General features: G+C 39.5%; 1 protein-coding gene across 4 annotated transcripts in view; it reads right to left on the bottom strand.

Annotated features, from left to right (window-relative positions):
• Positions 1 to 22,612, bottom strand: part of LDB2 (LIM domain binding 2) — a 548,706-nt gene that overhangs the window by 169,974 nt on the left and 356,120 nt on the right. For all 4 annotated transcript variants that reach the window (XM_034442786.3, XM_034442788.3, XM_034442787.3 and 1 more), the window contains exon 3: positions 8,405 to 8,577. In XM_034442786.3, the coding sequence (XP_034298677.1) occupies positions 8,405 to 8,577 (173 nt within the window). The remainder of the gene's footprint in view (positions 1 to 8,404; positions 8,578 to 22,612) is intronic.

Raw genomic sequence — 22,612 nt, 5'->3', positions numbered from 1 at the left:
TATACAAAAGTATGAAGGCTATTGCTTAACGCATTGTAAACCGCCCTGAGTCTTCGAAGAAGGGCGGCATATAAATCGAACCAATAAATAAATAAATAAATAAAATCTCCATTCTCTCCCCAATCCAGGGGAAGGATCCTGCAAAATCTCCATTCCCACTCCACTCCAGGGGAAAGATCCTGCAAAATCTCTATTCCCACCCCCCTCCAGGGGAAGGATCCTGCAAAATCTCCATTCCCACTCCACTCTGGGGCCAGCCAGAGGTGGCATTTGCTGGTTCTCAGAACCTACTGGATTTCACCCCTGCTTTATAGGCATATTTGGACCCTTTAATACTGACAGAGAGGGAGGATTTTATGATTCCCATTGTTTTTTAGCAACTGGTTCTCTGCCCTAATCACCAGCTGGGTAGGCGTGGCTCGGGGGCTGTCATGTGACTGATGAAAGTGAGTGACGTCAAGTTGGCTACGCCCACCAAATGTTTGTGGAGAGTTTGGAACTTCAGCCTTGCTCTTTTAGCCCAGCGGAAGCACCAGACTGGGCCACAGCAACGCGTGGCCGGATACAGCTAGTATATATATAAATTTAAATGTAAATATGCATTGAGATATAAACAAAAATGTATAAAGATGCAAATATATAATTACAGGTATAATATGGTTTAATTGTAAACAATTTTTAGATATAGCTTTTATGGTTATTAGTTCATGAGTTGCTTACTTAACCACTTAAATATGTATAAATATTTCTTCAGGTCTTCTTAGTTAACTTGGTAAATTAATAAATAGTTGCTTGTTAACATTACTTTCAATGTCCAGGCAATTGCTTCTCCTTCTTCCTTTTTAATCCTCCATAGGGGTCTTGTTATCTATTAAATAGTTTTTAATCCTCTCTTCTTCCTTGTTCAACACCGAGCCCTTCTGCTCCCTCTCTGTTTTGTATCGATCTCTGTGCATCTCCCATCTTTTATTCCGTCATTTTGGGACACCAGTTTCTACCTACAACCTCCGTCTCAAATGCTCAAGCTTCTCTCACCGCCATAGTCCGCCGTAGTCCATTCTTGCCATTTCTCACTTTTTTCCTTCTTTTCTTTTCCTGCCACTCTGGCTCACCGGATCACTCTCCTTGCTCCTCTTTTCTTCCTTTTTTCCTCTGATTTTTATCTGAATACCCGCTCGTCTCCTTTCAATCTCACCTCTCAAAAGTTTATGTCCTCTCTCCTCATTTCACTCTTGCAGTTAACTTTATTATGCTGAGTCACTGCTCCTCCCGCTGGGTCGCCACTCGTTCTTTGGGGGATTCCCCCCAACTGGAGCTTCCTTTATAACTGCAAAATCAGGAGTTACTTTTATGGCCAATTATCACCTTTGCGGCTCTGAGATTTTCAGCCAGATAGAATGTCACAGTCTGTTAAGTAAATCTTCTCTTCCTTAGCCTCTCTGGCTCGTCACAGCCTTGGACCGCCAATAATGTGATGGCAGACACTTTCACATTGGGTTGACAGGGATTTCCTTCATTGCAGCAAGTAATTGCCTTTCACCTCGCTGCCGTCCAGGTTTCCCCTCTATTCCACATGGCTCTCCAGGCTCACCACGCCCCGAAGGGTCCCCAGACATGAAAAATTCGGGATCTAGGAATGGAGAGCATTTTCTTTCTCCTGCACCACTATGACATCACCACCAGAAGTCCAATATATTATTTTTATGCCAGTCACCATATTATTTTAACATACTTGATAAAACCATCATTCAAATTCTGATTTCCCCTCTTATTATTATTACTTCTCCTTATTATATAAAATGTGTATTTTATTAATCCCCTTCCCTCTAGTTTCCATACCTATTTTAACTTTTGGTTATGCCACTACTATATTTAAACATATTCCCTTTCTAGCCATCGTTTCTTACATGCTTCAAAGCTTTAATTGCTCATTTCTTAGCTTGCCTCCCATATTCCTCTCTTGGATCTTTATTTCTATCTACTTCCACATTTTGACTACTCATTTTAAACATTTCTCCTTTCTCTGCCCTTTTCCATTGTCTAGCTTTACTTTTGTCCCTATCTCTCCTCCAGAAAAATCTTCCTGGTTCTCTGGTTCCTTTTTTAATTCCCTTAGAATACTCGCCCCTTGGCTTATTTCATCAATCCTTATTATTTTTGTTATTATCTCCTTCTTGTTTCATTTGTTTTGTCTGTTCCATTTTTTCATCTACTCTTTGATTTGGCTCCTCCTCTTCCTGGGCGTCTTGATCACTCATTGTCCTTTGTATTATATTTCCCAGCTTTTCATCTATGCTCTCAATTTGGTTCATCAGTATCTCCCTTGTACTTTGAACTAACTATGCCATCTCTTTCCAAATTCCATTAATATTTTCTTGATGAAGCATCTTGTTAAATTTTATTGTGTCCCTCCTTTGTCCAATAATCCAAAAACCATATATTCAAGCCTAAAGTCATTTCTCAAAAAATTCAATATTCTTAATTCTTTGTATCCCACAATTGAGCAACCTGTTCCTCTGGATAGTCCCATAAGTTTTTCAGAACCTCCTTAAGTCCATCTTGTGATGTAATCTTCAGGGCTCATTTTAATGATAGTGTCTTTCTTATTTTCACATTTACCATATTTTTTGGTCTATAAGACACACTTTTCTCCCCCCAAAAAAGTGGGTGGAAATGTCTGTGTGTCTTATACAGTGAATGTTGCCAAAGCCCCGCCCACCCACCAGGCCCCATCCTTTGGCCTCTGCCTCCTAGCAATTTACCTCCTTGCAGCAAACAGCCTGGTCAGCTTCATCACAGCCTGATTTAGCACAAGCAGCTGATTAGTGATTGGATCAGCCTCCCAGAATACTGCCTATCAGGTGTTCCAGGCTGCAGGGATTGCCACCGCCCATCGCCATTGCTGCCTATTGCTGCTGCTGCCTATCACTGCTGCTGCCTATTGCTGCCTGTGTGTGTCCCATTTCAGCCTCCATGTGCCCCATTTTTGCCTTCTGCGCATCCCCTTTTCGCCCGTTCCAGGTGACAGGGATAGGCGGTGGTGGAAGCGATCCCCGCCACCTGGAATGGGCCAAGAATGGGAGGTGCGGAAGCCAAAAATGGGCCATGCAGAGGTGGTGATAGGCAGCAGCAGCAATGGACGGTGACAGTGCCAAAGGGCTTGTGCTAAATCAGGCTGTGCTGAAGCTGACCAGGCTGTTTGCTGTTTGCTGCAAGGAGGTAAATTGCTGGGAGGCAGAGGCAGATTTTCCCCCCTTATTTTCCTCCCCAACAGCTAGGTGCGTCTTATACTTCGGAACATCTTATAGTCCGAAAAATATGGTAAGTCTCCAGTAATCAAGTATTTCCAAGATTTTGGGTATGTATTATACTTCCTTTCATCAGCAGGTGGCACTCTTTGATTAGATTTCAATGTTAACCAATTTTTCCAGTTTTTCACAATGTAAAAATAATGTTTTTAAAGTAGATAATTCCAGCATTTCAAAATACCTGTCCAAAACAATGTCTGTCCAATTTAAAAATCAAATTTTCTGTATTTTTACATTTTTTTTGCCTTTTTCCCTTTAATTCTTTTTCTTTCAGTTTTGAAATTTTCCTCAGAGTGTTAAGTCACTGCTGCTTTTAAAAATAGTTAAGAGCCTCTCTTTTCCTAAATATTCTTTTGAAGTTAAAATTTGAATAAAAAGGATTCTTCTCACCCAGTTCCAGACACTCACCCAGTTCACCAACTTCACTCTAGCACAAGATAGATATTCCTTGACTGTCCCAGCTTCATGGCAGCCATCTTAGACTGCCTCTTCTCGCTGTGACATAGAGGGAAAAAAGCTCTGGGGTTCAGCAGGAGAGTTGCAATCTCTCAGATTGCCTGTCCTTAGCTTTGCCACCCCTACAAGGTGGCTTTGGCTCCTTTCGGAGCCCACAAACAGGGAGAAGCCAGCACAGGAATGGAGAGCTCTGTTTCTTGTGACTGGTAGTGCTGCGACGTCAGCTGGAAGTCCCCCATTTTGATTTTTTTTGTTGACCCCTTCATGTGGATATCCCATGATATGGGTAAATCTGAAAGGCCCAGATTAAAGGCTATGAAATTTGGTCTGCAAATATTAAAGGGTCCATTGGAGAACAGCAGAGGGTCTTCTGCATGTTTCTACTGTTCTCTAGTGGCTGCTGGTGGTTTTGCAGCTCAGATCTGTTTGTAGTAGTTCTAGTGACTAGTCCTAGTTCAATACTGAGAGTTTGATGTAAATATTCACTTCTTCCTAATAAAACCAATGGTGGATCATGTCCACTGAAATCCACCTCCATTAACACCAGAATTTGCATATCGCTTCTTGAACACCCTTCTTTAGGAAAAGCTGAGCAACAGCAACCCCCAGATTACAGCACACTTTATAAAGACATTCCCCTTTCCAATTTGTAGAAAAACAAAAACAACCCTAAACTTACTTTCTAATCAATTAAGGCAAAATCTTATTTGAAGCTTTCCTCCCTAGCTACCCTGCCAGCTGCCTTCCTCACAAAATCCTAAATGAAAAAGGTCTCCAATTAAGAAAACATTTTCAATTGTGCTGAATTCATGTTCCTGCACTATGAGCTCTGACATTCTGTTTCTGTGGCAACCCGAATCAGCTGATTTGTTGGCATAGTAACAGAAAAGATATAAATCTGCCAGATTGTTTCTAATCAATGCCCCCAGTACAGAGGTTCTCTAGAGAATCAACAAGAAAGGGCCCATCAGCTTTCAGCAGATCACGTGGAGGTGCTAGAGTAGGCCAGGGGAGGAAAGTGGGGAGAGTGGAAAAAGAACATTTCTACAACTCACCAGTTAACCCTTCCCTCTTCTTAGCTAATGATAACTATGGCTAAAATAGCTATGAATTATTTTTTGACCTTCAGTTTTATTACCGAGACCAAAAACCTTTACCTGAGATATAGTTTGTATAAATGTGCAAAATAAAGTATGTGCATTTTCCTTTTTTTTTAAGTTCAGATAAAATTGGAAAACATAAATTGAACCTCAGGGTTGTACCCAAGATTGAGGAAAATGCTTCTGATTGCATAAGAAGGAAAAGTATATTTTAGTTGTATCTGGAATATATTATTAACATTTTTATGTGCTGATGTCTATAAAGAGATTTATATTAAGCTATAAGAATATACTGACAATCTATTTTTAACCAAATCCATTTCTCTCCACCACTGAGACAAACTATAAAAGGTTATATTCCCATATGTGAAATACAGGAAAAGAATGAGGCTCAATTTATCTATGATCTAATTAAGGAGGTCTCTAAAATGTTGTTCATATAGTAATATTGGAAACAATGCTAACAACTGCAAAGAATCCAGTATAAAAGACATATACTTTAAATAGAGTATCCTTGTTCATTTCATTGAACAGCCTGCCATTGTTCAGCCTGCTATATCCTTCAAAAATCCTTTTTTTTTTTTTTACCTTTTAAAAGCATTTTTTTACTTGGGCGAATAGATAGTAAAAAAGTGCTTTAAAAAAGTAAAAAAAAAAGGCTCCAGTGATTGCGTGGCAAAGCTGTGATCGTCGGAGCCTCTTTTTTTTTTTTTTACTTTTTAAAGCATTTTTTACTACCTATTCGCCCGAACCAGTAGTAAAAAAAATGCCTAAAAAGTTTTTTAAAAATTTCCGACGATCAGCTGAGTGATGCGTGATCATCGGAACTTTTCTTTTTACATTTTTTACTACTGGTTCAGCGAACCAGTAACATTTTTTACTACCGGTTTGGGCGAACCAGCCCGAACCAGTAGCATTTCACCCCTGCTGTTAAATTCTGTCCAAGCTATTTATACTTCACTGAAGCAGAATTTACAAAATAAATAATCATTTATCCAGTTATGGATCAAGAGAGCTAAATACAGTAGTAAATATTTTTAAGGTACTTGAAGTCAAGCAATGCAGTGGTAATGCCTACCTTCTCTCTCTTAAAGTTTAAACATTCAAATTAACACTCTTTTAAGCCAATTTGGCCTCTAATTTTGAGTTAAATTGGGATTAAGAAGGTGAGACATAATAAAAACAATTCAGACCAGAAGCAAAGTGATCCATTAGTAGGGAAGCGGTCTTTTGTTATTAATGAATCAGCTGGGTTAAGTAATTCTTATTTATTTGGTGGCATAGCAGGGGATTACCAGCATGCAAACAAACTCCTGATTAATGGACAGTGGTATTGCGCTTAACAGTGCTGATGAAATCTAATGAAATGTTACACTTCTCACCACTTCTCACCACTGCCTCTGAGATGCTGGTGATCAAACATGAAATGGTTGCAAGCTCCTTTGGCCAAAGAGATTGCATTTAAATAACCCTGAGTAGTAAACCAAGAAGATATGAATGAAGATACCTTTTTAGTTATAAAAAACCTGCCTAATTTTGAAACCAAAAGAAAAGTACATAGCTTTCATAAGTAGCTGAGAATGTATCACCTGTATTTAGATTTAATAAATAATTGGAAGTAGCATTTGCCAGGGTATGGGGTAGGGGAGGTAAGTAATATCATGCACATAATTATGCCACTGTGCAAACTACACAATTCGCATCATTTGTGTGTGAAGCCATGTTGTGCCTGGCATCATTGTAGCTTTTACTGGATATTGTTATTATTGAAAGTGGCAATCATTTTCTCAAAAAGATAAAACCTGTTGCATAAGGGAGATCTCCCAAAACTTTGGAATAATGGGCGACTATTTATCTTTAAAGGTAAAATTATAGAGAAAGGATGTTAACCAGAGATATTACTGGATCACAACTTTTATCAGCTGGCTTCTGAGTGGAATTCTAGTGGTAGCTTTAACTTATTTATCCAGAAGGCTTGACACCAAGATATTTGCAGTGTCTACAAATCCCATTTTTGTAAGATGGGGGAACTATGACAATAAAGCATTGCTGAGCAACTATTCTTTTTGGAACAACTACTTCTAGAACAGTGATGGTTAACCATTTTGGTGCCGAGTGCCCAAAGCACAAGCATGCATGCAAGAATGCATGCGCCAGTGCCTGAAACCCCAAAATACAATGCAAGCACCCCCCATGCCCAGTTTTGGACCTTGAAAGCCTCCTGCACCAACCTGGAAGCCAAAATGGGGTGCGGGGGCACTGAGTGAGCCCCCCCTGCACCCCATTTTGGACCTGGAAACCCTCCTGCACCAGCCTGCACCCCCCCCCCCCGTGCATCCACCCCACCCCTGTGCATACACACATGTCCCCCTCATGCTCCCCGCCCTCCATGAATGCACTGCAGAGACCCGAAGACCAGCTGGCTGGCGGGAGGCGCGCACACATGTACAGTGGAGTTGGGCTGGGGTGATGGCTAGCGTGCCCGCAGAGAGGGCTCTGCGTGCCACCTGTGGCATGCGTGCCATAGGTTCACCATCACAGCTCTAGAAGGTAGAATATGTACTTTGGTAATGGATTTCCAGAAGGTGTTAAATATAGTTGGGTAGTGATCCTTTCACCAGCCATTTTATGATTTTTAAAAATTTTATTATTAATGCTACTTTTGATTTAATTTTAAAGTTATTTTGAGCTCTAGTGTTATGAGGGGTGTAGAGTAAAAATTTAATTATTACCTTTTCTTTGTTTACCATGGGTGTTTAATTAAAGTTGGATTTATGTCATTTTGTTCAGTTTTTAAGGAACTGGAAGCTGTAATGACTTGATGGCACTCAAATACAATGATGATGTTGTTGTTGAGGATGATGATGTATGATTATTTGTCATGGCATCTGGGATTGTTGGAATCTGTCCAGCTCCCTCAATACCTAGGCACACAGAGTTTTTCCATTCCATTCAAGTGCATGTTCAAATATTCAGCATGAATTCTTCCCTAGCTTTACTTTCTCCAAATTAAGTAACTCTTCTGGTACTGCCAGACTCATTATATTTTTGGCTATCATTGTTCTCTTCCAGAATGTCTTCTGGAAGACTCTATAGATAGATAGCCTGTCCCTATATAGACTGATATGCTCATTTCCTGATAGAGAATAGGGACAGATCACCTCCAATTTAATACAATATATGGCGTGTGCAAACTTGGTCTCTATACAACTGAGTCTTTGCATGATATGTCAAGCTCATGTTTAATGGAACAGTTGTATGACTGTCCCTTTGCTAAACAAATTGAAGTATCCATCTAGGCTTGTGTCCAGATCTGGCAGTCTCTTTTTCATACTCTTAAACAAAATATATTAAAATTAATAGCGGCGCTTTCCCCCAGTTTCTTGTTTATGACTAACAATCTAGTTATATGTCCTTTAAAAAAAGAATACTGAAGAAACCAAGAAATTCATCAACTCTCAGGAGAAAACATTTGTTATACACTGAAAAGTATCTCAAACACCCATTATTTGCATGTTTCACATCACTCTTTCCTATTACCTTTGTGAACATAGGTTTTCCATATTGGCTGACCATGCTGCATTGATCACAATCCACTGTGATGGAGGAGCTATGATAGGATTCTTTTGAGTGCTTGAGGATGTAATACAGCTCTGTCACTCCTCCTTCAAAGACAGTACTAAAATAACGAGGGATGAGGGTCCTTCCAATGGCTGTGGGGAAAATACAAAGCACATGAGCTGCTAGAGAGAACATGTTAAACTGTTGACAGCTGTTAATTGACTAGACCACATTGACTTTATAACAAACCAATCCTAATCCAAAAACAGTAATAGAGTAGCAACTGGACATTATTCATTAACAATCAGTTGCCACCGAATGGTAATTTTATTGTAACTTTTATTTCTGCACCATGGGTCTGCAGGGGTGGATTTCAAGAAAATTACGACTGTTGGGTCTATGCAATTGAAGTCCTGCATCATGTTGTATGCACTGCAAATGCATACAGTTTTGTCCATCACTTTAATTTTTGTGACAACCATACCTGCCCCTCTGGATTCTCCTGTTACATGTCTTTAAGTAAGACTTGAAAGGTGGAATATTCTTACTTAGGATTCCATTTCATTTATTCTCTGTTCTATTTCAGAAGGACAGCATTCCAGGCCTTCTCTGCCTATTTCAAAGCAACTGGGCCCATCCTTCATTTTTCAGTTTTCTTTCTCCTTCTGCAAGGAGACTTATTTCCCTCTATTCTGAGTAGATAAAGGTGCTTCAGATACATAATGATCCAGCTATTAATACATACAATATTATAAAATTATCACTGTATAAATAAGATTATAAACTCCTGCTCTGTTTACTGAGGTTAACAGAACTCAAGAGTTTTTTTATTGTGATTTCCATGGTTTTAGAGACCCCTCATGAATAAATTTTACTGCCTTATCAGATTTAGAATTATTCACAAGTAAGTGTGCATAAGGTTGCAAATTCACCACTCTTCTGATAGCCTTGAGAGAAAGAGGCTCAAAAGAGAGTAATAGGAAGATCTTTGGGTGTCTGCTTTCTTCCATGGAACAAGTTGGAGCCCCGTTGTCTCAATTGGGACCATTATCTCTGACTCAATCACATTCATCAAGTTCTCTTGGAGTGATTATACCTCAGTTAGTCTCCTTCAACTAGTCTTCAGACTAAACTTCCAATTATCCACCAATCCTAGTTCTTTTTAGATGAGAAGAAGGCGACCTCAAACAATGTTCAAATCCTTTCCTCACTGCTGATTATTGTTGATTGAAGTCTACTTTTGGAGGATAGAAAATTGGTTTATATTTTGCTCCTGTTTTTCAGACAGCCATGGATTCCTGCAGAAGATTCCTGCTCTTCTTAGCAGGGGACTAAGCTCCACTGGTGTGTAATACCTATATGATGTCAAAAGGTATGCCCAAAGGAGGTGGGGCTTACATCACAATGCTTTCATCATTCTGTCCCTTGCAACATCCCTTGTTGATGCTGCGAATATACTTGATTAAAACCTAAATTAGCCAGTGCCAAGTATTCACTTTTCCTATACTCTTTTACACATTTTATTTTATTTTTAATTGCATTTTATTTTTAATTACCAACACACACACACAGCAGACCAGCATCTTTTCTATTTAGTGTAGGGAAAGTATCTGCATAGTTACAAATATTTTTATTAAAAAATCCTTCCAGTCTGTAAAAATGATAACCGCAAGATTTAGCAGTTTGCTAAGCATTATTTCATTTATTTGTTTTTTAAAAAACATGGTAGGAAATTTTAGTATACAATACTCAGTTTAGTAACCCTCTTAAATCAAATGCGACCACAGGACAGATCCTTGCAGGAAAAATAACATGAACCCACAGCAGGTAGAGAAAAACTTGCTCATTATTTAAAGGACTGGATGTATTTGAGCAAAGGAAAGAGGTTGCTGATATAATAATCAGTAATATCCTATTAGAGATGCAAGACTATTTTTAGATTTATTAATGCAGTGCTGGAATGTGATAAAATACTTCTTCACAACTTCTCAGAATCTTGGGATACAATTTATGGAATTACTGTTAAATCACATTACTGGAATGAAGATTCATGCAGTCTTTACAGATTGAAGTACCCTCTATCTATACAATGTTCCTCAACACTAGTAACTTTAAGGTATGTGGACTTCTTCCTGGTATGGCTGGGCAGTTCAAGTGGTTAAAGTCTACACTACACATCTTAAAGTTGCTAAGATTGAGAAATACTGCTCTATAGAATAAGCTTGTTCTCTAATTAAACACACTCAGGATAGCCTGAGAACTGAAGAAGGCAAGAATGGGTTTAAGAAGAAAGCTTGATTATGGAGAAAACCTTCTGACATCATGTTTCTCTGTCATTGTCAACTTTTATGGGCTTAAGAATTTTTATTAGTAAAATAGGTGAAATATTGCTGACTGGTTATTTCAACTCACATCCCTTTACGATTTGGAGATGCTTCTTTATCACTGTAAGCCAATGCAATTTCTTGTTTTGCCATTGCAACTTCCGATCAGCATGTTCTGCATTTTATTTCTCTCATTTAAAAATTAACCAGAGAAAAGAAATGGAAGGTCAGCATACAGTTATTTTTTCAAAAAAGGCAAAACATCATGCGCTTTGCTTTATGATATAGAAATATATAAAAATGTAAAATATATAAAATGTAAAATATGCCCTATTAAATTGATTTCTTAACCGCTTGGGTTAATCAATACAAATTACATTTCAAAATAATCATGCTGTAGTTGCCATATAATACCAAACAGTTTTCCTCCTACGATTTGCCAAATATATTTGCATTGTTTACCATTATATAAATTTTAATAACTGATGATCTCAGGAAGTAAGCAGAGATAAGGAGGTCAATTTCTCTTGCACTAGGAACAGTATTGCAGTTCTCTCTGCCTAGTCCTTCAAGATACTACTGGTATTGTCATACACTGCTGGTAATGTGGTGGTCTGCACCCCAAATACTGTCTGCAAAACACCACATTGGATATGGCTGGTAAGAAGCTGGAGCTGGCAATGAAATCCCTAAAAAGATTCCATCAGGACTGTGGGAGAGGAAGTTGTTATCTAGACAACCGATGACCAGCAGTAGTAGATCTATTTAGGTAAAGAGCCAGAGTGATGGATAAAAATGCTTTGGGATCTGTGGAAGAGATCAAAAACTGCTTGAACTGGGTGAAAGTCAAAGAGGCTTCAGCATCAGGAAGCAAAGCCATCCCTAGAAGAAAACATTCAGATACATAGAAAAGAAGAATCATTAAATGTCCCTAAAAAAGTAGCACCATCAAATGCTTCTGTGATAGATAGAAAAATGCCCCAAACCTTCCTAGGAAAAAAAAAGGCAAGTATTGGTGATAGGAGATTCAATTCTCAAGGGAACAGAATCAACCGTCTGTAGACCAGACAGTCACTCCAGAGAGGTATGTTGTCTCCCTGGAGCAAAAATCAAAGATGCGGCTGAGAACCTAACCAAAATAATAAAATCCACAGATTACTACCCTTTTCTACTACTACATGTAGGCATGAATGATACAAAAAAGGACTTGAAAACAATATTGAGTGATTATGAGCAGCTAGGCAAGAAAGTCAAGGACCTAGGTGCACAAGTAGTTTTTTCATCTGTACTGCCAATGAAAGGACAACATCCGGTAAGAGAACAAAGGATTCTAGAAGTGAACCACTGGCTAAAGGGTTGGTGTTGCCAAAAAAACTTTGGATTCCTGGACCATGCTCTGTACTATCTCCATGATGGGCTTTTGGCAAGGGATGGGCTGCACCTCACAAAGACTTGGAAGAATATTTTCAGAAAACGATTGGCTCAACTTATCAGGAGGGCTTTAAAATAAAATTGAGGAGGGAGGGTGACCAATCTTTAGGATCTCCAGGACCTAATTCCAAGCAAAAACCCCTAGAAAGCAAGTCAAATAATGAAGTAAGGAGGGATGGGAAGGAAGACAAACTCAAACACCAAATAGGAGACATAGGAAGCATACCCAGAATCAGACATAAAGATCTAAAGTGCCTATATACAAATGCACAAAGTCTGGGGAACAAATAGGGTGAACTTGAACTATTAATACATGAAGGTAGATATGATATAGTTGGAATAACAGAAACTTGGTGGGATGAAACCCATGACTGGAACATACTGATAGAAGGATAAGAACTGTTCAGAAAACCCAGACCCCATAAAAGAGGAGATGAAGTTGCACTGTATGTAAAGGACCACTATATTGCTACAGAAATGCATGAAACCAAAGACGAAAACCACCTAGAATGCATATGGGTAATAAAAGAAAAAAAGAATGACATAGCCATAGGTGTATACTATAGGCCACCCAATCAAGCAGAAAAAATAGATGTCCTTTTTGCTAACCAACTAACACATACCGTATATGTAGGAAACACACAATAGTAATGGGGGACTTCGATTACCCTGACTTCAATTGGAAGACTAATTCTGCACTAAATGAGAAATCAAATAGGCTCCTAACCCACATAGCTGACAACTCTGTCATCCAAAAGGTAGAGGAGGGAACTAGAGGGACAGCCACACTGGACTTAACTCTTACAAACAGAGAAGAAATGATAGAGGGAGTTGAAACTACAGGAACCTTGGGTGAGAGTGACCATGTCATACTAGAATTCAACACAACACAAATACAAGCAATAGAACATAATGATACCAGAGTCTTAGATTTTAAAAGAGCTGATTTTAATAAACTCAGAGACAACTTGGGAAAGATTTCTTGGATGAAAATCCTAAAGGGGAAAACAACTCAAGAAGCTTGGGAAACTCTGAAAAATATGATCATAAAAGCCCAGACCAGCACAATACCAATGAGGGGAAAAAACAACAACAACAAAAAAAACAAGAAATCCAAGAAGAAACCAGCATAGCTGCACAAAGATCTCTCTGACAAATTGAAAGACAAAAAGGACAAGTACAAAAAATGGAAAGAGGGATACACAACTAAAGGCAGAATATCAGCAAATAGCCAGAATCTGCAAAGATGAAGTTAGGAAAGTAAAGGCTCAGAATGAACAAAGACTTGCAACAATAGTAAAGATAATAAAAAAAAGTTTCTTCCAACATATAAATAACAAGAAAAAAATCAAGGAAACAGTCAGTCCACTACAGAGAGAAGACAACAAGGAAGTAACAGGCAACAGAGAGAAAGCAGAGCTGCTTAACTCATTCTTTGCATTGATCTTCCTGCAAAAACAAACTATAGCCCAATCTACCAAAAGCATAACTGTAAAAGACAGACTAGAAATAAAAGTTAAAATAAGAAAAAATAGTAAGAGAATACCTGTCCCTGATCTTGATGAATATAAATCACCGGGACCTGATGGATTACACCAGAGTTCTAAAGGAGCTGGCAGATGCCATCTCAGAACCACTGCCCCACATCTTTCAAAAATCCTGGAGCACCAGGGAACTACCAGAGGACTGGAAAAGAGCTAATGTGGTTTCCATCTTCAAAAAAGGGGGAAACAAAATCAGACCCAGGAAGCTACAGAGCAATCAGTCTAACATCAATACCCAAGAAGATACTGGAAAATATAATAAAAAAACAGCAACATCTAGAAACGAGTAATTTAATAACTAGCAGCCAGCATGGGTTTGTTAAAAACAGATCATGCCAAACCAATCTTATTTCATTCTTCAACATAGTGACTAAATCAGCAGACCAGCGAAATACTGTGGACATAATATATTTAGACTTCAGCAAGGCATTCGACAACATAGACCACAACCTACTTCTTTGTAAGCTAGAAAAAAGTGGAATAGATAGCATCACCACCAGATGGATTCGTAACTGGCTGATAAACTGTACTCAACAAGTAGTCCTTAATGGGTCTATGTCTACATGGAGGGAAGTAAGCATTGAGGTACCACAAGGTTCCATCTTAAGTCCAGTACTCTTCAATATCTTCATAAATGACTTAGATGAGGGAATAGAAGGGGAACATACCAAATGTGCAGATGATATTAAGCTGACAGGGCTAGCTAACACCCTAGATGATAGGCTCAAGATCCAGATGGATCTTGACAGATTTGAACACTGAGCCCTATCTAACAAAATGAAATTCAATGTAGAGAAAAGCATAATCTTACACTTAGGCAAGAAAAACCAAGAGTAGACATATAGACTGGGTGAAACCAGGCTAAAAAGCAGTAACTGTGAGAGGGATCTTGCAGTCTTAGTGGACAACCAATTAAATATAAGTCAACAGTGTGCAGCGGCAGCCAAAAAAGCCAATGCAATCCTAAATTGCATTAATACAATCAAGGATACAATCAAGATCAAGTTAGGTACTAATACCACTCTACAAAGCCTTAGTAAGACCACATCTAGAATACTGCATCCAGTTTTGGTCACCACACTATAAAAAAGATGTTGAGACTCTAGAAAAAGTGCAGAGAAGAGCAACCAGGATGATTAGGGGACTGGAGACCAAAACATATGAAGAACAGTTACAGGGGACTTCCAGTTTGGTGTCGTGGGGATGCAGTCGGGGAAATAGCGGGCTCTGATGAGCCCCGCGAAAACCCCGACTGATGAACCGCCGCCGATGGGTCTTCGGACCGAACCCATCTTGCAGGGACAGGGGAAGAAGAGGTGTGCCTCGGACGGCCGAGAGGAACAGGCAAGTTCCTCGGAGGCCAGAGGGAACCCTCTGAGTCGGTGGCGGGGGGCGGCAGCCATGGCGGCTGCCATGAAGCCGTGACAAACTGGGAAAAGAATTGTGCAGGAGGAAAGAAGAAAGAATGAGGTACTTTGAAGCTGGGTGAGTGACACCAACCCTGGCGGGAAACAACATTTGAGTATGGACTTTTACCAATAAGACCCCCAGCTTTAAATAGAGGCTGTAGATTTGCGGGGCATGAAGATTTGGCAAAGTAATAAGAGGAGACAAAGACTCATTAAGGAATCTGCCTTGGTACAGGCTGACTTGGTAGAATTGATTATTAATATATTAGAAAATTGGGTTTTTCTTTAAATTGGAAATGATTTGATCCTTGGAAAAAGAAAAAAGCGATAACTATGGATTTAACACCTTTAAAAGTTAAAAGAAGAGAGACAAATGGATGGTTACCTAATGGATACAAAATGGAGATTGCTGTGACTAAGTGAAAGTGTGAATTGTAGAGACTCGCCTTCTGCTTGAAAAAGAAATATTCTGACTTGCTACTTGTTCTGGATTATTTTGAAAATAATTATGGACTTTTGGATTTTGGAGATTCCTATTCTGTCTATGGGTGATTTGATAAAGAAAGAAGAAATATAATGGAGCGATTAAAATCGAAACTAACTGGCGCAGGAACAAAAGATGTGGCGCAGGAAGAAAAGAAGGGAAGCTGATGGATTTTATATGGAACAGATGTTGCAAAAGAATTAAAATGAGTTATAGAGTTTCAAACATGGAAACACGGATTTTGAAGTGGAATGCCTATGGACAGATAGGGAAATGAAGAAATAAAATAGATAAAATTAAAATGTAATGTTTAAATGTTCAAATATTTAAATGACTTTTAAATATAAACAGGAGGTGCTTATAGAATAATAAAGATGGAGAATAAAAGAAGGTTATTAAAATAGAAAATTGATGTAAAGGTGGTTAAAAATGAGATCTTTATAAAAATACAAGAGTATATACTAATATGAGATAAACCTAAGAAAACTTATTAGATTATGAGAGAATAAGAAGAGAATATGCCTGGTATAATATGTTTTAATTTTAAATTGTAAACAAAGTTGAGAATGTAAATATGATTAAATTTGAATGATTAATGTATTATTGGATGATAAAACAAGATATACAATTGTGATTAAACTTAATGTATGCTGGAAATGATTAATATTTAGAAATATGTTGGGAGTCACCCTGGAAGAGTATGTTAGGAAATAGTTAAATAATAGATTAAATAGATTGAAAAGAAAACAGTTAAAATAAGATATGCTGGATATCAGCCAAACAAGAGTTGGAGAGGTGGAGGAGAATATGCTGGAAATCAGCCAAAACAAAATATGCTGGAAATCAGCCAAAAAATAGGTGGAGATATGGAGGAGATTATTCTGGATATCAGCTAAAATAAAATATTCTGGAAGTCAGCCAAACAAACAGTTGGAGATATAGAGAAGAATATGTTGGAAAATACCTAAAATAATACAGAGTGAAAAAGAATATGTTGGAAGACAACTAAAATGAAGCGAAATGAGTATGAGATGAATCTGTGTAAATTGAAATGTGTATTAGATGACAAATTTAAGAAAATTAAGTGTAATTGTTAAAGTTTAAGATTTAAAGATTTGATGAAATGAGTCTAGAGATTAAGGAATATAGATAAAATTTTGATTTATAAGTTGAAATAAAAATAGAGTTGTACATATTTGGGAACTAAGATTTGTGGTGATAAAATAGTAAGGTAAACATTTAGATCAAGATGTTAGATATTTTTTAAAATTTGTGTTATTGATTTTAATGTTAAAAGATGTAAGGGAGGGAATTAAGCTAGATAGAATTTTGATTTATAATTGGATATAAGAAATGAGTAGAGTTTATTTGGAAACTAAGATTTTGGTGATATAATAGACTGGTTTAGATTAAGATGTTAGAATTTGTGTTAAAAACATTTGTTTTGATTTCTAATTTTAAAAGATGTAACGGGGAAATTGGGAATAGAGCTTATTAAAGGAATGTAAGCGATTGTACCTATCTATGACCAGATCAAGACTTTGTTCTTAAAAGATATATTTTATGTTTATGTTTTGAAAAAAATAAAAAAATATTTTTCAGGGGAAAAAAAAGAACAGTTACAGGAACTGGGCATGGTTAGTCTAGTGAAGAGAAGGACCAGGGGAAACATGATAGCAGTGTTCCAATATTTGAGGGGTTGCCATTGAGAGGAAGGGGTCAAGCTATTTTCCAAGGCACCTGTTGGCCAGACAAGGAATAATGGATGGAAACGGATCAAGGGGAGATTCAACCTAGAAATAAGGAGAAGACAGCGAGAACAATCAATCAACGGAACAGCTTGCCTTTGGACGTTGTGGGAGCTTCATCACTTTCAAATGGAGATTGGACTGCCATTTGTCGGGGATGGTGTAGGGTCTCCTGCTTGGGCGGAGGGTTGGACTAGATGACCTACAAGGTCCCTTCCAACTCTGTTAATCTGTCTATCTCAAAGGAGCAAGCTGAGACCTCTTATTACAGACAGACCTAACTCAGTTTGCAGCTATGGGCTTCGCAGGGTTGCTAAAAGAATACTTTCAGATGTTTTGAATGTTGCAGGCCTGTATGTTTTGTAGCTATGTTTTACTTACAAATCAAATTAAATTAATATTCTAGCACAAATCAAAGCACATGCAAGAAACTAATTCAGCCCATATTTGTTAGCAGGACATTCTGATTTATTACAGTAATCAGATTCCTAGGCTACAGGTAATGTGTTACTGATGCCCCATCTGCTGCTCATTGTGATATACAAATGCAAAAGCAGTGGTGAGGTGCATCCTTAAGTCGGGGTGTCCAAGCCACATAATGTATCTTGCATCATAAACAGAGGAAACCACAGTTGAACAACGAACTTCAATGAGTAGTTGCATTGAAGGAGTATGATGAATCTTCTCATTCTTCAATCTTCAAGTGGAAAGAGCTTTACAAATGTGCTATTAATTTAAAAGAAAAATAAAACAGATTATAAACAACTGGTCAATTCATTAAATTCTTTTCTTGAACTAGCTGGATGTACAAATGGGATTGTACATTATTATATGTGTGCTCTGCCATGTGAAGAATCAATAACTTCTTAATACTACCCTCAAAGAGTTGGCTGCAATGAAATTAGGACTGCATGATACTATAGTTAGAAAACAGTTCAACACTAACTTTACCATGGAAAGATGCACAATAAGCAATCAGAAATTTCAGCCTATTTATCCCAAGCAAGAGGTTCAGCAGATCACAGACAAAAAGGTAGGTAGTCAGGGTCAAACCAATGGGACTCAAGAAGTGGTCCAGTATGTCATCCTAGTTCTGAGTAGTGCATGGGAATTAACGTTATAGAGACAAAGCATTTTAAAGGTTAAGGAAGCTAGGCAATGTCCAAAGAGAAAGATTAGGGGTGATAGGATAGCTGTTTTCCATTGCTTGAGGGTGTCAAGTTTCCGAAAGAGGAAAAAAGAAAAGAGGGGATTGACTTATTCTCCAAAGCACCTGAGGTCAGGATAAGATGCTCGGTCGAAGCTTGATTAAAGAGAGATCCAACCAGTCTCCTGACAATTAGAACACTTAAGCAATGGAACAGTTTGCGTCCTGAAATTGTGGGTGCTCCATTGCTGGAGGTTTTCAAGAAAGGATTGGACATTTATTTGTCTGGATGGTATAAGGTAGGGCTGTCAAACTTCCGGCACATGGGCTGGAGGTGTCACACACTGGCCACGCCCACGCCAGGTTTAGTGAAGGGGAAAAAAGTCTTGATACATCACATGATGCTGCCATGACGTGAGTTTGACACCCCTGGTATAAAGTCTCCTATGTTGGGCAGGGGTTGATCTAGAAGACCTCCAAAGTACCTTCCAAATCTATGATTTTATAAAGTTCAGGAAGTCAGACACAATGCAGAAAAGATGCAAGGGCATAATCATGTAGTATGAAGAGAAACAATATGATTTCCTGCATGAGCCATTTCAGAAAGTCTTAATGCTCTTCCCAACTTGGACAGCCTGCATTAATGATGTTAAAGATGGTGGCCAACTTGGGAAAAACAGCAAGTCCACAGTAGTAACTTTTTCCTCCAAGCTGTGATTTGGCAACTTTTGATATTTAACCAGGTACCACTGTTGTTCCTGCACCCTTAGAGGCTGCAGAAGAAAGAACACAGTCTGAGGATCCAACAGCCTGCATAGTTCCCCACATCTGCATTCAGAAGCAGGGAAGCTAATGAAAACAGTGAATTGAGGCTTCTCTCACTTCTGATCAGGATGGCAATTTGAACAAAGAAATGATTTCTAACCTGGCACTAGGTCTGGGTATTATTCAGAAGGAAAGTTGGCAGATGTTGACTTAGGTGCACAGCTCTCAGTTGTATGCAGGTGTAAGGGAACAAAATATAATCTTCTCTTTGCTAGGTTGAACATAAACCTTTGGGTTCCTTATACCACAGGAAACAAATTATATTTGGTCAGCACATTTTTACAAATCTGGTTACCTGTTCCAGTTTTCTTGGAAGATAATTCTATTATAAATATTGGACAAGTAGAGATATGCAAACTAAATATGAAAAAGGAAATATTGAGAGATGGTTCTACCAAAACAAGAAAGAAGCAAGAACTGGAAAAGATTGGACTATTTAAATCCAAATTGCAGGATCTGTGATGAGTAGGAGCAATGACAAGGAAAATGACAAGTCCTTGTATCTATTGCTAAAAAGTGTTACAACACTACAGACACTGTTATTAGGAATAGGAATAAGAACTTTTGAATCAGAGGCATCTTTGAAGACTCAATGACCTGGATCAAAGGCTGATGATCACTGAAACACATCAGAATTCAAAATGTGTTTCAGCTAAATTACCACCATGTTAAGCAGGAGATTGTTCATTTCCAGACATTGAAAGTTTTGAGGAAATGTTGGATTATTTGGTTTGATCAGATGGTGGAAAATGATCAAATACTGGGAATATCTGCAGACTATCAAGGACAGTTCCCATTGAAGGACATAACTAAAGTTCTCAATGTTTGGTATGATTTTAACATAGGAAGTCTTTTAAGTGTGATAAGCTATACCACAAAAAGCAAGTTAGGTATTTGTAGTGGAGTTAGGCTGGCTAAATTATACTGATGCAGATCTTACATAGTTTGTGGGTCATGGAATGATCTCTCAGATCTATTTTTTCAGCTCCCAAGTTTTAATATTGTGTTCTATGTTATCTATTGAAATGAATGATGATCCTTTATTAACACATAAAACATCCATAGCAAATAAAATATTCTTGTTATGGATAGTGGGATAGAGGTCAAGCTTGAACCCAAGACATGGTGACTTCTGTAACTGTTAATAAGATCTCTTTCTCTTTTCATAGTCCCATTGCTGGGGTTCTAGCCACTGATCAAGGTAGAACAGGTTGACATGTTGTTGACAAGCTTTTATAAAATAAAAGTAACACTAGATTATCTTATAATATTCTTTTACTATTCACACTGTAGTAGTCACTATGTAGAGACAGTTTGGTCTATGGGTTGAAACATTGGGCTAGAAATTGGGAGACCCTGATGGTGTCCGAAGATGAAGAAGGACATAGAGTAGACCTAGCCAGCTGCCCCGTGTGTGCTTCGATGAAACAGTTGCCCAGCAAGCCCCAAGGACTGTTGCAGTCAATGACCAACCCTACAAAGCCCTGGGAGCTAATCTCTATGAACTTTACTGTGGAGCTGTCAGAAAGCCCTGGGAACACAAACAAGCCCATTTTGTGGCATGCCTCAGGATTCCTTCAGCCTGGTCCTTGGCTAAGCTATTTGTGCAGCATTTATATCAGCAGCATGAGATCCCGAAGCTATCATCTCAGACTGGAGAGTGCAATTCATGTCAATGTTTTGGTAGGAATTCCTGAGTTTGATAGACTCCTCCCAAGGAGTCATCCTCAAATTAATGAGGCTTGCTCCAGTCATCCTCAAATGAACAAGGCTTGCGAAAGTAGAAATTCAGTTTTGGAGCAATATCTGCAATGTTATGTAAATTATCAACAAACCAACTGGACTGAGCTTGTACCATTCACAGAAGTGGCCTATAATAAGTCAGTACATAGTAGCACCAGATTTACCTTTTTCGGGGTGATCACTGGGTTAGAGTTTGTGCCTATGCCAGAACTCCCTCAGGAGAGACCCTCATCAGCCTCATTGGCTGAATACTTTGTAAGCCCTATGGGTCACAGTATGATGTGCACTAGAAAAAGTGAGGGAAGCACAGAAGAGACAAGCAGACAGGAAAAATGCACTCCAGTTCAGAGTTGGAGATAAAGTATACCTGTCCACGAAGCTTTTGAACTTGAGGCAAGTTCAAGTCCAACTTGCAAAAAGCTGGGACTCTCCGATTTGTCCAGATTGTAAATCTGGTGATAGTGGAATTAGAGCTGCCTAAAAGGTGCATCCATCTACCTTTCCATAGCTTGGTGTTAAGACCAGCTATGAAGCCACCTATGAAGCGGCACATCCCGCCGTTGTGGGCAGGATGCAGGATCCAAGGTGGAAGGAAGGCAAGCAGGTGGCAGCCACTAGAGGCCCTGCAGAAACCAAGAGCCAGGCCCAAAAGGCGGCCAAGCCTCGCCGTACCCGTCACACGCCTTTCGGCCAAGTGCAGCAGGCCTGGAGTGGGTCTCCCTCCCCCACTGTTGGCCTTACCTTCCCACAGGGCTCACACTGTTATGCTCACTGTGGCTGCCCGGGAAGGTAAGGCCAACGGTGGGGGAGGGAGACACACTCTGGGCCTGCTGCGCTCAGCCGAAGGGCTGCCTTGGGGGGGGGGGACACAGTGAGGATTGGCTGTCTGTCGGGCCTGGATCTTGGCTTCTACTTGGCCTCTGGGCAGCTGCCACCTTCTCGCCCTCCCCTCCACCTCAGGTCCCGCATCCAGCCTGTGATGGAGAGATGTGTCGCTTCTGGGCCAGCCCGGCCACTCCCTCAGGGGAGTGCTGCACTAGGGTAGAGGCTGCTGCTCTGCTGCGGTGTGGCAAAGTGCATGTGTGCAGCCCTGGGACATCTGCCTGCCTGCCAGGAGTACCACCACCCATTAGGTGCTTGGCCGGTGGAGGCTCATGGAAACTCTGGAGCCCCTCAAGGCCTTTAGGACAGATCAGGTCATCCAAGGCTTTGCTCCCCAGGAAGGGCTCCATGGTGGAGGGCTGTGTGCCAGACCAGATGCTTTCTCTTGGGCCTCCCGCCCAGAGGCCCTGCAGAAGCTGAGAGCTGGGCCCTTGCTGTGTGCTCCCCCCCCCAAGTGGCTATTCGTCTGAGTGCAGCAGGCCTGGAGCAGGTCTTCCTTCCCTGCTGTCAGCCTTATCTTCTCAGGCCAGGCAAGGAGTGGCTTGGAGGGATGGGGCAAGGGGCAGGGTATAGCGAGGCATGCTACTCAGCTGGTTCACTGAACTGTACAAAAAGTTGGCTACCAGCCACATGCATCAATCCTGACCTCA

This window comes from Pantherophis guttatus, chromosome 8, assembly GCF_059756535.1.
Source record: "Pantherophis guttatus breed Tessera chromosome 8, ASM5975653v1, whole genome shotgun sequence".
Lineage (NCBI taxonomy): Eukaryota > Metazoa > Chordata > Lepidosauria > Squamata > Colubridae > Pantherophis > Pantherophis guttatus.
The sequence above is the reverse complement of the archived record's forward strand: the minus strand, read 5'-3'. Positions and strand labels throughout refer to the sequence as shown.